General features: G+C 35.3%; 2 protein-coding genes across 3 annotated transcripts; one reads left to right on the top strand and one right to left on the bottom strand.

Moving 5' to 3' along the window:
- Positions 1-3,085: 3,085 nt before the first annotated feature.
- Positions 3,086-6,504, top strand: LOC122135150 (major facilitator superfamily domain-containing protein 4B-like). Its single transcript, XM_042713747.1, has 4 exons — positions 3,086-3,117; positions 4,667-4,865; positions 5,546-5,741; positions 6,422-6,504. The coding sequence occupies exons 1-4, from the start codon at positions 3,086-3,088 to the stop codon at positions 6,502-6,504; spliced, it is 510 nt and encodes a 169-aa protein (XP_042569681.1).
- A 1,727-nt stretch (positions 6,505-8,231) lies between these two features.
- Positions 8,232-13,859, bottom strand: LOC109084992 (nuclear ubiquitous casein and cyclin-dependent kinase substrate 1-like). Of its 2 annotated transcripts, none has more exons than XM_042713720.1 (8): positions 13,419-13,859; positions 12,041-12,090; positions 11,718-11,772; positions 11,409-11,437; positions 11,155-11,286; positions 10,045-10,215; positions 9,793-9,933; positions 8,232-9,645 (listed from the first exon to the last, which is right to left on the bottom strand). In XM_042713720.1, the coding sequence occupies exons 1-8, from the start codon at positions 13,433-13,435 to the stop codon at positions 9,332-9,334; spliced, it is 909 nt and encodes a 302-aa protein (XP_042569654.1). In that variant the 5' UTR covers positions 13,436-13,859; the 3' UTR covers positions 8,232-9,331. The 2 variants fall into 2 exon arrangements, with proteins under 2 accessions (XP_042569654.1, XP_042569655.1); XM_042713721.1 differs by having other exon boundaries at positions 9,793-9,930.
- Between the last annotated feature and the right edge of the window lie 853 nt (positions 13,860-14,712).

The following is a 14,712-nucleotide window of genomic DNA, read 5'->3' as shown; positions in this document are numbered from 1 at the left end:
TAGGGATATAGTAAAGTATGATGTAAAGTTCACTTAAAGAAAACTTATGAGTATACTTGCAGTATAAAACTACTAAACTAGTAGTTTACTGAGAGTATACTTCAAAGTGAACGAAGTATTTAATTAGTAAACTATCAGTATACCTATAAGTTCACTTTTAGTATAATTGCAGTACAAACTTAAAACATAGAGGTAAACTAGTTGTATAAGCAAGGTTTGCTACTGTTATACTTAAAGTATACTTAAAAGTATACTTTTATATACTAGAAAGTGGGCCAATTTAGTCCCAAGAAGTATTGAAACAGTACACTTACAAGTATACTACTAGAACACTGATATTTGTATACTTGCTGCATAAAGTATACTTAAAAATATACTTGAACTTTACTTGAGTATACTTAATAAAATGAACTTGAAGTATACTACTTTTTGGTGAGGGAAATGAATAACCCGTTGTGTTTTTTAGTACAGCAGTTGATGCCAAAACTGCAAGGCAAATGCAATATGCAATATCTGATTACAACAGTGCGATGCATTAATAATAATTATGGATTTGACAGATTGCAGCCTCTGTTGGACAATTATTTTGCAATCAATTTTACTTGGTCTCTGATGCTTCAGAGCCGCATCATGCTGATGAGACAAATGAGGCCTCCTACTTCTATGCTGCCATATGACTGAGATATAAATGTAACTACTTATCCTCAGAGCTCCATAATCACAAAGTACATCCTGCAATTCACAGAATGATAGCTATGTTGAAAATTAACATCCTCGTTCAGATGTCAGACGTGTTTGAGGTCTTAGTCTGCAATTACCCTTCCAATAAGTCACTTTGGGTTAGCTTTGGGAAGTGAGAAAGTGTTTAAATGTGTTAATCAATGTCCATTATAAAAACACACACCTGTCATCAGCTTCCTCTCCTCTAAGATCTTAGACAGTCATTTTATATACGCTCTCTCTGTTTGGTTTCACAGCATTACTGGCTATTGTTATCTAATCAGATTTTATAAGGAAGAAATCAGCATGCATGTGAGTGTGAGCTCAGTTGAAATGTTTGAAAATAGCTGCATCAGTGGATCCTGGTTCAGCTGTTGACAGTCACTGAAAGGTTTTTGTTGCTAGGAGAAATATGCATGTCTGTTCCTGCAAACTCCCAAATGGGTCCCCGAAAGGTTACCAGGATATGCAGATTTGAGAACACTTTGTATTGTAGTGCCATTGCTTGATTTGGTGCAGAACATGTGACCCTGGACCACAAAACCAGTCATAAGTAGCATGGGTATATTTGTAGCAATAGCCAAAAATTCAGTGAACCCACGGCCTTTTGTGCTGCTAATGCAATGCTCTACCACTGAGCCACAGGAACAGTTTTATGCCAAAAATCATTAGGATATTAGGTAAAGATCATGTTCCATGAAGATATTTAGTAAATTTCCTACCGTAAATATATCAAAAATGTATTAACATTAGTAATATGCATGGCTAAGGCATGGCTAAAGGTGATTTTCTCAATATTTCAATTTTTTGCACCCTCAGATTCCAGATTTTCAAATAGTTGTATCTCGGCCAAAAATTGTATTATCTTAACAAACCATACAGTACATCAATGGAAAGCTTATTTATTCAGCTTTCAGATTATGTATACATCTCAATTTCAAAAAATTTACCCTTTATGGCTGGTTTTGTGGTCCAGGCTCACATATTTTGATTTTTGAATTAAGAACTTAAAGTTTTGCTTTGAAACAATTTATATGTTTCCTCGTAATCTCACTGTACAATATTCAATGTATAACAATATTAACTTTACAGAACTCAATGAAGCTCAACATATGCATCCAAAAAGTTGCAAGTTACAATAAGATATCAGTAATGAAGCATTACATGCAAGAAAAAAAATCATCTCTGTTATTATATACAAGAGAAGGTCTTGTAGGTCCATGGAACCTTGGGAGTCCTTGAATGTGTGAATTTTACAATAAATGTAGTTGTAATTTATATTATGTATATGTGTGTGTGTGTGTGTGTGTGTGTGTGTGTGTGTGTGTGTGTGTGTGTGTGTGTGTGTGTGTGTGTGTGTTGGGAGAGAGAAAGAGAAAGATGCATGAAGTAACGGTTCTATTTAGAACCGTAGCATCCTGAAGAACCCTTTTATGCTGAAATGGTTCTTTGTTTTAGAGTTTAGGGTTCTTTGTTTTATTTTGTCAACTACACAGACTGTCAACACACTCTCAACAGGTAAATGATTTCATTCTTAAATTTAAAAACAAAATTAACTTTAAAATTGGAGCTTGTTTCCAAACAAACATGTTTTTCTCTCTTTTAACTTTTTTGGACACATGTAAGTGTGAGCAGCTCTGTTCAGCTGAGGTTATGTCTCTCCTCTTCTCCACTAAGTAAGTAACAGAAATACTGAATTTATAATCCATATTGTTAGAATTGTATTAATCATTACTTGGGTTTATGCATAAACATACCCAGTCACAAAAAACATTAAAGCTATGATGCCATAACTTTATATAACCTTTTTTCCTTTTAACATTGTGAAGAGCTGAATACTGTTCATTTTTTCTACTTTTGGCCTTCATGAACATAATTGTTTTTACATAAATAAAAATGGAAGAGTCATACTGTAACATTAAACTCAATCGTGTATTGCCACCCTCAACCTCATCATCTGCAGAGAGAAAATGCCACTCAATCACACCAAAATAATGGACTTAAAGGCATCATAAAGATATTTCACTAGAACTTGGTCTATTTTCTGTTTCTATTTTGTGTTTTACTTCTTTATGTATTTATTCATGTTCATTGTCAATTGTAATTTATTAATATACTCAGCTAATATCTAATATTCTATAACACATGGTAATATGTTATAGAAATATAAAGAGTTTTATGTCATGAATTTTAAAACAAATAATTATTTAATAATAGTTTTGCAGAATAAATAAAGACATGCAGATTTGAAACTACATGAGGGTAAGTAAATGATGAGAGAATTTACATTATTCATTCCTAAATCTTTATTGCTTTAAAGGGACATACATATAAACATACAGATCTTCACCAGGACCTTATAAGCATGGGTTTTGATATTTCAAACAAAGCCTTAGGGTGGGTTCATAAGCCATTGTTTAACAAGTACTATATTTAAGTAACACTTTGTAAATTTATTAAGCTAATGATTGTCCCATTGGCTCTCTGGATTATTTTGTAGAATAAACATGAATCAATGACCTGTAACATTCCATAGATACTGAGTTTTAGAGCCAGCAATATAGTATTTATAACCAACCTTTAGAAATCTTCTTTTAGGATTTTTTTTTTTTTTCGTTGAAGGTGTGATCATGCAGACATAATGTCCCATAAAACCTGCTGATGTGATATAATTGGTCCAGTTATGTTCAGATTATCACATCACATTGGGAAACACACTGTGTGGCTTAGATTCAGTTTAGATGTTAGACACAGTGAAAGGCTTTCAGAGTCTATTACATTCCTGCCTTGGGAGTTTATGCACTTCTTAGTCCCTCTTTTCCTTTTTTTCAAGTGTTTGCTCCTTGCCTTGTGAATCTCAGATGTTTGGTTAAACATGGTTAACAGATTTATTGCAATATTTCATGTCAGCTTTCAGTCTGAAATTTCTTGACATCCTCAACAGATGTGATTTGAGCACAGTCCAGTAAAATATGCTTTCACTGTCACCATATCTCTCAAACACACCGAAAATTGTGACCCTTGAGCTGTGATTTATCATAAATAAGGTGAAGCTAACACCTACATGTATTTATTTGTATAATGTAATCATTTTTTTACTTCAAAAATCCTTTAAAAAAATGAAAGTTATAACAGTGTATTTTGAAATCACATTAAAACTATTTAAAAATATTCATATTAATTGTTTGATTTAGCTTTATGCATACTGTATTTTATGGACACTTGCAGAACCCACAGGACACAAAATTTCATCACAAAAATATAAACACAATTTTAAATTAAAAATTCAAAAATAAAAAAAAAATTATCATGATCACAAAAAAAAAATGATTATTATTGTAATTATTATTATAAACAAATAAAAATAGAATAAAATAAATATAATACAAAAATAAACATTACTAAATAAAAACAGTATAAATCACTATCACTTTTGTAATATTTCACTGTAAAATAAAAGATTAAGAAAAAAAAAATCAATAATTTAATTTTACATTGCAATTGTAAAATTACAATGCTAATATTTATGGCTGTCTTAATATCTTAATTTTTTTTTAAATGTTTAACCTTCAGATTTTTATTTGGATGGAAATAAAAGCAGAGACCTTTAAGCTGCTCTTTTTATTTGTAAGAACACAGTGCTGCACTTCGCTCTGAAACATGCAATGCATATCTTTATTTTGATTAATCGTGCAGCACTACTTCTGACTAGCTGTCAGACACATGAAAGCACATAAATAAAATATAATTTAAGACTCTCCATGAAGTGCAAGATGAACGTCATGTTGTTGAATATCAAGTGTTGTGCTCACTTAGCTGTCTTGATACCTGCTACAGATATTAAACATTAGCAGTTGTAATTAGCAATATTTTGAAACTAAAGTAAAAATCTGAAAAATAAAGACAGATAATTAACAGATCCAAGCTGTTTTCCTTGTGTCCTCAGGTTGTTAAGGGCCCTCATCGCTCTCTTCTTCTCCTCCCTCATCATCTCTGTGATTTTTGCTATCATCCCACTTTGCTATAATGTGCTGCTGCTGGCGGTTGCTATGGCAGTGTCAGGCCTGGCGATGGGCATCATAGACACTATTGCAAACATCCAACTGGTGTCCATTTATAAGAAAGACTCCGCTATCTTTCTACAGGTGAGGGAAGACATTTGTCTTCATGTATCTCACTCAGGAGAAGTGCTAGTCCATACATACATTTACAGGGTTTCCTTCAACTAGTTAAACTGGTATGAAAGGCTGTTTTATTTTATTTATTTGTTGCTCAGTGATGATCCTGTATAGTGGAAAAATATGTAACCTAATTCAAATGGAATTATGTGAAAAGAAAACAAGAAGTGCAAGAAAGTGTCTAAAATCTCACAGGGTCAAAATGTTTTTCAAAAAGAAAATGAAATCTCCTCCTGTCCGCATCCTGTTAATATTTAATTACAGAATAAAGCAGTAAATAAATAAATAAAACAGTAATTCTAATTTTACCTCCAAATTCTAAAATACAGTCTCATATCTTATATAATAGGAATTCTCTTAAAAGAACATAAATGCTAAACTAAAATGAAAATTGTGGTGATATGGTTAATTGTCACAAAGCAAACAAAAAAAAAAATTGAGTACCATATTTAAAAAAAAAAAAGTTTTAATGCAAAATATGATTTTTTTTTTTCTCTTTTTTTCTTTTGGTTTTAGGGAGGGGAATGCAGTTTGGATAGGGGCATAATTAAATACATTATTTATTTAGTTTATAAATAATTTTATTAACACCTTAAATTGACAGCTCTAAACAGAGTCTCTTGTCTGTGTCTTCACTCTCTTTCCAGGCACTGCACTTCTTCATTGGGCTCGGTGTTCTGGTGAGCCCCCTGATTGCAGACCCTTTCATATCAGAGCACTGCCTGGGCAGTAATAGCACAGAAAATGCCACAGAGGTAATTCATCACTTCAGATCCAGCTTCAGGTCACCTGTAATCCACACTGAAAATTCCCCACACTCAGAGCCGGTGGAGGAGAAGGCCAGCGTGGTATATGCCTTCTGGATCATGACTCTCATAAATGTAAGCTGATGCACAGCCTTGTGTGTGGTGTAGAAAAGGTCTTGTTGGATCTCTGAGAATGTTTTTCTCTCCTATCCTACTTTCCCGATCCTATTTTATTTTTTGTGTTGATGTACCAAGAGAAGCAGACGGACAGACCGACGGAAAGAACGGACAGACAGACAGACGGATAGACAGACAGACAGACAGACAGACAGATAGATAGATAGACAGACATAGATAGATAGATGGATGGTTGGATGGATGGATGGATGGATGGATAGATAGATAGATAGATAGATAGATAGATAGATAGATAGATAGATAGATAGACAGAGACACACATGTTTACTTAGCTAAATGGGGACATTACATAGACTTCTATTGTTTTTATATACAGATAGTTATACACTATCTGTGTATAACGCACCCCTACCCCTCACAAAAAACTATCTGCATTTTTACAATTTCAAAAAAAACTTTATCTTATTTTTATACCAGTTTTACAAATGAGGACGTCCCCAAATGGAGGTTTTTGGTGATTTTGTCAGGTTTTGCTCACTTTTGGGTACAAAATTGTCCCCAAAATATGGTTAAGTAGGTAAACACACACACACACAAACCCACACACACACACGTAAAACTTTCTCTTTTTATCTTTAGGATGTGCAACAACAGTCTTAGTGACAACTGCTGGAATGGGTGAGATGACGTTGCAGGTGTTGGTTGGATCAGTAAGTACTTAGGCTCCTGTTTTAACATTTGAGAAAGATTTTCTAAGGAAGTAAATAACCCTGAGCAAATTTATTCTAGCCAATTCAGAAAAAAGGGACAGAGTTTTTTTGGTGTGTGGTTTTGTCATCGGATGCCTCGGTTTCGTCTTCTTTCTCAGCATGATCCTGTGCAACCGCATCCACAGAAATCTCACAGGTAAAAACAACAAACTTACATGGTTATAATTTATAAACTTAAATTGTGATATTAATACTGTTTGAGTAAATTGGACAACAGTATATGTCTCAATGTGTTCTCCATCCAGGAGCATCTAAAAAAGCAGCCATGGTGGAAGCACCACCAGCTCCTGCTCCACCTGCTTCAGAGAAAGCCGCACCAGAACAGAAAGTTGCTGTAATATCAACTGAATCAATTAAATGCGACTCTGGATAAGACCATTCATGGGTCATAACCTGCTGGAAATACTTAACAATACAAATGTAAACAGTCAGTGTGCTTTCATTATCATATTTGTGTAAACAAACAACAAAAACTCTACATAGTGATGGAATATGTTTTGTATGCATTTCTGCTAAGTTTGATATTGGTATATGTATTGAAATGTTTCATTACAGGAGGGGAATTAAGTAATTTATGGCATAAAGTGTATGACGTTTTGTACTTTACCCAAGACTGAAAATCATTAACACCAAATTAAATACTAAATCAAACTCTCAAATTAATAATTCACCAAACTGAAGAAGAAAAAGTAGTAGTTCCCCCAACTTAAACCTTTTTCTCATTTTTGTAAATCGAGGCCACAGTGTGCTCAATTCTTCACTCGTTCTGGTTTAATTAAACATAAGGAAAAAATTTGTACAAAATGGCTACAATTTACTGAAAAGAGGGAATAAATTCTTAACTTGTGGCAATGATTTAACTGAAACAAATTCAGTTGTGGGAACAAATTCGATTTGTTTTTCTTCCTCTGCATGTGTGGGGCTCCATACTGAAGACAGAAATCATGTTTGGAATGGCATGAGAGTGAGCAAATGACACAAGCTTCCCTTTTGGGTGAATTATCCCAAAATGTTTGTCATACTTAAGGTTTAGTAAAACTAACAAAATTTCAGGTAAAAATCTGCAAAATTTTCCCATTTTCTAATATCAGTAGTGTAAAAATACATGAAGCACACCTTACACAGAAGTCACTTTCAAACCAAGCAGCAGCTTTCAGATGGTCAATTGCACGAATCTGCAGGAAACCACTGCAAAATCTGCAGATCATATGAACTCCTGTTTAAATGACCACGGAAATTAGTTTTATTGTGCACTGCTGAGAAATCTCCTAAAAATGCAAGGTCATCGCCAAACTTTTATATTTATATAAAAGCAAATTTTGCAGAAAGATCTTTGCATCTTACGTGCACGAAAACAAATAAATGAAGAGTAAAAGAAATAGTGTTTCTCTCAAGCTATTGCTTTGATTGCATGTGTGACTTTTGACTATATTCAGCTGTCCTGGGATGTACTGTGTTGGTTATAAAAGACAGCATAGGATACCTTAAGGACTGTACAAACACAAAATCAGTCTTCTCTGATCTTCTTCAAACCTGTAAGAACTGTGCTTCAATTATATTCATCCAGCACTTGAAGAAAAGCCCCTGGCTGCCAGTCTTTAATCAGAAAAATGCTAAGTAAAACATTATGATGTAATTTCCATTACAACTTACAGAAGGACAGGTCATCAACTACTAGATTTCTTTAAAGATACATTTTATTCTTTCCTTGTAAAACAAATTTTACAAAAATCAGAATAGCGTAATTAAAACACATTTATTTTGGATAAATTATGATATAGACTGAAAGGCTACAGATTAGGATGGAGATACAAGCAATAAAAATAGTCATATGCAGCTGAGAAAGCTATGGATGGTGTGCACTGAATTCAGCTCGTTTTTAACCATTCTAATGGCTCAACGGACCGCTCATTTAAAAAGGCATCTATAAGCATCAAAATATTCTTTAAAAAATGCACACATGAAGCATCACAGAGGTCAATATTAAAGTTTTCACTAGCTTTTCACTTCTGACATCACTCCGAGCCTGAGACTCCGCCCACCGACGTACTTCGCACCACGTACATGAAAGCATGCCAACCATAAAAGAGGTTCAATACAACCATAGAAAAAGTCATCTTAGTTCAAATGCTCAGACGGAAGAAAGCTGATTTACTAGACTGAATCAAGAAATAACTGCACGGGAAGTGGGAGAAAGTAGCGTACTACAGCTATGTAACGTACAGTCGATGTAGCAAGAAAATCACGTGACCGAACTGCAGCCACAACAATCCAGTGCAGTTCATGACGACAAGCGTATGTGTTCATTATAAGCCTGTGGTTTCACCGGTCAACGCCGCTGGGATGAGATCATGTACATTAAAAGTCACAAAAAAAATGGTTTGTTTGGGAATAAACAAGCAGTTTTTTTCTTTTCAAATACATTTGGAAAAATTTTTAAGTTGCCCGTAAAAGTAAACTACAGAGCCTACATTATAACCTGTATTTTTTCGGGGCAAATCATCTTCGTCCTTTATTATACATTGAAGGTCAACTGTACGGTTTCGTACAAAAATGTCGCAAAGCTAAAATTGATAAATATTAATATGAAAGATTGCATTTCGGGATTAGGCCAAACCGTACAGATTTAGGACAGGTCTGATGATACTTTACAGATTTCTTTTTGAGATATGGTATTTACAAGCTGAGAGACATAAACATCCGAAACACTCTTCGAGTATTGTGGGAAATAAATTCTACTGCTCCTCATTAAGAAAAAAGATCACCAGCAGGAAAGAGCTCAGTCTTCACCTGATGGAGCTTCCTCCTCAGAAACATCGTCCTTTTCCTCTTTCTCATTCTCCTTTTCCTTCTCCTCCTCCTCCTCCTTTTCTCCGTTATCAGTGTTTTCCTCTCCTTCGGCGCCGCTTTCGTCATCCTGCGTCTTCTTGGGGGCGGGCGACTCCTTTCTGTTTTCCTCTTGTGCCTCGTCCTCTTCCTCCTCCTCCTTGTTGCTCTCGATATCTTCATCTTCGGCTTTAGGTGAGGCCTTCTTCACAACTCTCTTCACCTTCGTCTGACGTTTTCCTCTCCTCTTCTTGGGCCCTCGGGTCGCTAGAAACAGATAATTGACGTCATTACTGTAACTGTGACCATTAAAGGCATCTGGAGGAAGTTCTTAATTAATTAAAGCAGGGAGTGATTAATTTCTGAATGTATTACAGTTGACCTTTCTGATGGTAGGATTATGGGTGGCTTTACCTGAAGCCCTTATCTTGGGTTTTGGGGATTTCTTGTCTTTGCTTCTCCTGCTCATTTTTGAGTTCTTCCGTTTGGGTCGGCCATAATCGCTGTCATCATCGTCATCCTCAACCGTGAAGTCTTCATCACTGCCTGAATCTTATGAGGAGAAGAGGGAAGTATAAATAAAATCAACAAGTATCTCACTGTTTGCTAAAATGTGAAGGTCAATGTTTTTGAAAGATTTTGTCTCTAACATAATACTCCTCATACCCCCAGTGTAAACGTCACTGTCATCTTCCTCCTCCTCTTTCTTTTCCTCCTCATCCTCACTTCCTCCGTCCCCAAGAAGAATCTCCCTCTGTTTAGATGCAGCTTTAGTGGCAGCCTGGCGCACCTGCCGGCCCTTCTTCCTCACAACCTTACCATCATCATCACTGTCATCTGTGCGTCAAAAGAGCAGATGCATGGTTAATTAACACAAGCTGAAATTTTGTTAACTATGAATTAGTATGCAAAATGCATAAACAAGCATGAAAATGTTACTGCGGTTTAGTGCAGTTAAGTGAATAAAAGCAAATTAATTCAATTGGCAACATTACAGCAGAGAGCAGACTGACGTAAAAAGGAATAAAAGAACAAAATTGCATTTTGACTGCATAAAGAGCGAATGAAGAAAAGCATGAAATTTAAACTATTATTTACAATACATATTACATAGAGATTAACAGTCAAACAAATCTATATTTCCCTTATTTGGAATGTTTACATTTTTACTAGTTGAATATTTAATTGAGAAAAAACTTTAAGCAATATTTACTTAATTGCCACTAGGTTTAATATAGTTAACTAAAACCATAAAACAAATTAAAAATTCTTAACTGATACATATATATATATATATATATATATATATATATAAAAGTTTATATCAACTTGTTGCCAAAGCATCATTTCTTATTTTCATTTAGTTTAACATGATGTGCTAAAATAATTCAAACTAATGCAGTGTATATATAGAGAGAGAGAGACATATTAAAAACTAATAAAAATAACAAACACACAACATAATTACTACAACTTTAACTTAAATTTAAACGAAAACAGAAAACACAAACAAAAAGGTTTTTAAAAATACATAAGTATCTCAAAGATTCTAAGATAACACAGACTTGAAGAATACAAGCCATTATTTTCATTTAACTTATATTTTATGTTTGTTATATTTATATAATATATTTATAATTTAATGAAGAAGCTAAAATATAAGAACATTACAAGGCCAAATGCACAGAAAGTGTCTTAAGCCATCAATGGTGTCAGAAACGACTGAATGACTATGTAAGGAATGAAGCAGTCATTCAGTGTTTATATGGGTAATACCTGCAGGCCTTTTTCGTTTAGCTGTTGCCTGTCTCCCCCTGCTGGCCTCTTTAGCATCAAAATCACTGTCACCACCATCATCCTCCTCTTCCTCATCCTCCCCATAGTCATTGTCATCATCACTGAAATCCTCTGGAATACGAGAGAATGTGTCAGAATATTCAATAACTGAATAAAAAAGTATTTAAATATCAAATCCTGATATAAAATAATTATACATTTTTTACTATTAAGTAAAATAAAAACTGACTTACTCTTGCGGTCCTTGATTCGAGAATCATCACTACATAAGAAAAGATGCATAGCATTTATTTTTAAGGGGATATAAAATAATTCAGACAAAATACAGACACCATGAATTTAAATAAAATAAAACAGTCTAATGAATATGTATGCATTCCAAATGGAGGAGTGCTAAAACAAACACACGCAAATATGACAGTGGTGCTTAAACTGAAATATCACACTTTTACAACCACTATTTATCATTTCTGCTTTAATTACTATCTTAGACACTTCATATTTACTATTTAACAATATTATAATAATTCAAACAGACTGACCTGCGTTTTACAGAGGTTTTCTCAGGTCGAGCCGATTCTCTTCCGTATTCTTCATCTGTATGAAGTCATTCAGTTGAATCAGGTTAGAAAACAGCACGACTTCAAAACACTGCATCTACTAAAACTATTAATGCAGAACGGTGTCATTATTTAACATTAGGGCTCATTTTCCATTCGTGTTTTATTTTAAGCACTTTCATGACTTTTCCAAACCTGGAGGAAAACACTTAAAAATTCCCTGTTATTTCCCGACTGTGACAACCCTGTAAAGTGGGACAGAAGGGTGAAGTATGCAACAGGATATTCGCATTAGAGGAGCTTACCTGCATCGTCAGACTCCTGGAACTGTGCATAGTCAACAACCCTTTTATTCCTGTGCACAAAGAACATGAATGAAAGTAAATGACCCACAAGAGAACAAACATACATGCAGCAGAATGTGTTTATAAATCATTTATCATCTATGACCTCAAAATTTGTTCACAACAGGGATCTTCGATCTATATGAATATTTTTATGGCACAATAATAATGCATTTATATGCTTCGATGCAATGTCAATAAACATAAAATTATATTTAATGATGTAAATACCTATTCTTGTACATTACGTTGCAAATGTACTTTTTAATGTGGAATGAACAATAAAATATTTTAAATGGTGGCGGATATATTATTATTCAAAAGTTTTATTCATCCTCCATATAGCAACAGAGCTGTCACTCCTTTTATTTAAAGCTGTGCAGCTTGCCTGCAGGGGCAGAGGAGACAGGGTTGCCATGTTGGAGTAGGTTAATTGCAATGCCAATAGCAGCAGTGTTTGTGTTCGCAGAGGGGCACTGAACTACAGGCCTTGCAGGTCAGATTATATCCACTGCCCACAGGAGGACCTCCTCAGTCCATAACTTAATACAGACGCGTCCAACATCCCCCCAAAGCTCCTAGAGAGCTCGCATTTTAAATAAAAACACAGTCTGACAGATGATAAACAACATGTTGCCAGTGTTAACGTCACTCGAGCTCGTTGGTTCATATAAACGCTACGAAAACAACAAGGGCGCATTGAATATATGTTTATCGTGAAACGTAAACACGTTTGTTGATTACCTAGGGGCCTTAATTTCTGGTTGAAAACAGACCCAACCCTAAAGTGCATTATTTACAAACACAAGTTAGCAGGAGAAATGGCTCAAGTCGTGCATGTGAAGTAATGGCGCGCATTGCGCTGCTCAAACACACACACACGCGCCACTAATGCTCACGGGGCTAACTGTGGAAAACACGTGAAACTTTCACCGCAGTACCTTATTAGTACACCACACTTTCGCTAAATGACGAGGTAATCGCGAATGTTTTTATTATGCTGTGCGATAATGGCTAGCTGGTTGTTTTTGTATAACAGTAATTAGTCACCAGCGCGAGCTACTATCCCGCTTTTTATCTGCTTGCGGTTAGCACGCGCGCGTCTGCGGATGCAGAACCCGATGCAGCCATGTTTCCGATGAAAATAAATCTATACATGTATAAAGCGATGGGAATCTACGTGTTGATTTCAGCTGTTTTGGACTGCAATGTAAACACGCGCGGAAAAACGCTGGTTAGCCGCTTAGCATTTAGCAAACATGGAGAGACCCGCGTACAGATCGCGTCATGTGCGAAACCGCGATTGCTGTAGAGCACGAGACAAACGAAACGCGCTTACCTCGAAGGCCTCGCCATTCTGCACACAGGTTGAGAGACTTCTGCTATTCCAAACTGCAGTTTTATTTGAAAACCAATGTGCTTTTTGCAGCTGAAATCCAGGTGTCTGCTGCTGCTGGAAAGCTCTTTCTGTAGCACGGAGCTGTGCGAAACTACCCAAATGCAATGCAAACTGCACTAAAGAGGCCCAAATTGTGTGCGATCTAGAGCATCTGTTTGCACAACGCGTTGGTCTGTGTGGGTAGAAAATGTTGAAGTAACCACAGGCCGGATTGACCTGGTTAAGCCTGCTGTCGAATAGTAGCTAACTAATTAGCTGCTGCCTGGCCTGCCAGCCAGGATTCTTTTACGAGTCAAAGTGGGATGGGAGTCTGAAGAACGCAAGAGACCCGCAAACCAGGATTGGATAACCGCACTCAGCAACAGTCCTTTACTACCCACTCATTCACATAGAAAGATGGTTAATCGATTGACTAGTTCATTTTATTTTAACTATTTCCAAATCCAGTTTAGTCTGATAATGTTATTACTGTGAGATAGTGAAGCTAGACTCGTTCTATCAGTGTAATAAACCTATTCAACTTTTGTGGGTGTTTCCAGTTTCACCAGAGCACAAGGCATTTATGCACATTAATTCTGATTTAAAGGGGGTTTTAAGAAAACCGAGACTGCTGAGAAATGTTTTGTATTGGAATTGTTGGAGGCAACAGGTGTGTAATGTTGTTTTATTTCAGAGACATTTGACTTGCTCATTAGCCATGTTATTAATACAAAAACATTGCCTAATCTAATTTGTTCCAGATTTTCACGATTATTAGTTCAGTAATAAGTGCTTATACTAGTCTGGGTCAAATGCCAGACTAGTGGCACAGTGCTGGAAATAGAGAAGTGCTTGCCAGGGTACAAAAAGCTTTTTCTCACAGATAAAAGGAAAGCACTTTAAGCCATTGCCACTGAGACAGTGTGAAAATGCTTCTCACTGGTAGATCCATATTGAAGCAGATAAGCATTAAATTATTTGGATATTTTGCAGAGAATAAAAATAAAAATCTTAATAATTAAAAAAGGTTATGAAAAAAATGTGTCCTATGATGATGTAATTAAAATATAATAGAGTTTTTAAGGGTGTTGAACTTATAAGGTTTCAGTTTATTTTTCCTGGTTATAATTTGTAACAATAAACATGTATGAATGGGGGTGTTTTTCTTGTCGTAAATTAGCTTTGACATTCTGTGTGAAATTAAATCAGTTTTGAAGGAGAGTGAATTAAAATGAAGGACAGTTTAAAAATCTCC

This window comes from Cyprinus carpio, chromosome A23 (assembly GCF_018340385.1).
Source record: "Cyprinus carpio isolate SPL01 chromosome A23, ASM1834038v1, whole genome shotgun sequence".
NCBI classification, from domain to species: Eukaryota; Metazoa; Chordata; class Actinopteri; order Cypriniformes; family Cyprinidae; genus Cyprinus; species Cyprinus carpio.
Note: the sequence above shows the minus strand (reverse complement) of the source record. Positions and strands in the feature narration are given on the sequence as shown.

Excerpts from the sequence above, each read along its gene's own strand:
- LOC122135150 (XM_042713747.1), top strand. The coding sequence starts at position 3,086 with ATGGGTTTTGATATTTCAAACAAAGCCTTAGG. Across the intron at positions 3,118-4,666 it reads ATTTCAAACAAAGCCTTAGG|GTTGTTAAGGGCCCTCATCG; the intron begins GTGGGTTCATAA and ends TTGTGTCCTCAG. Across the intron at positions 4,866-5,545 it reads ACTCCGCTATCTTTCTACAG|GCACTGCACTTCTTCATTGG; the intron begins GTGAGGGAAGAC and ends CTCTCTTTCCAG.
- LOC109084992 (XM_042713720.1), bottom strand. Across the intron at positions 11,438-11,717 it reads AAAACCTCTGTAAAACGCAG|TGATGATTCTCGAATCAAGG; the intron begins GTCAGTCTGTTT and ends TTTCTTATGTAG. Across the intron at positions 9,646-9,792 it reads ACCCAAGATAAGGGCTTCAG|CGACCCGAGGGCCCAAGAAG; the intron begins GTAAAGCCACCC and ends ATCTGTTTCTAG.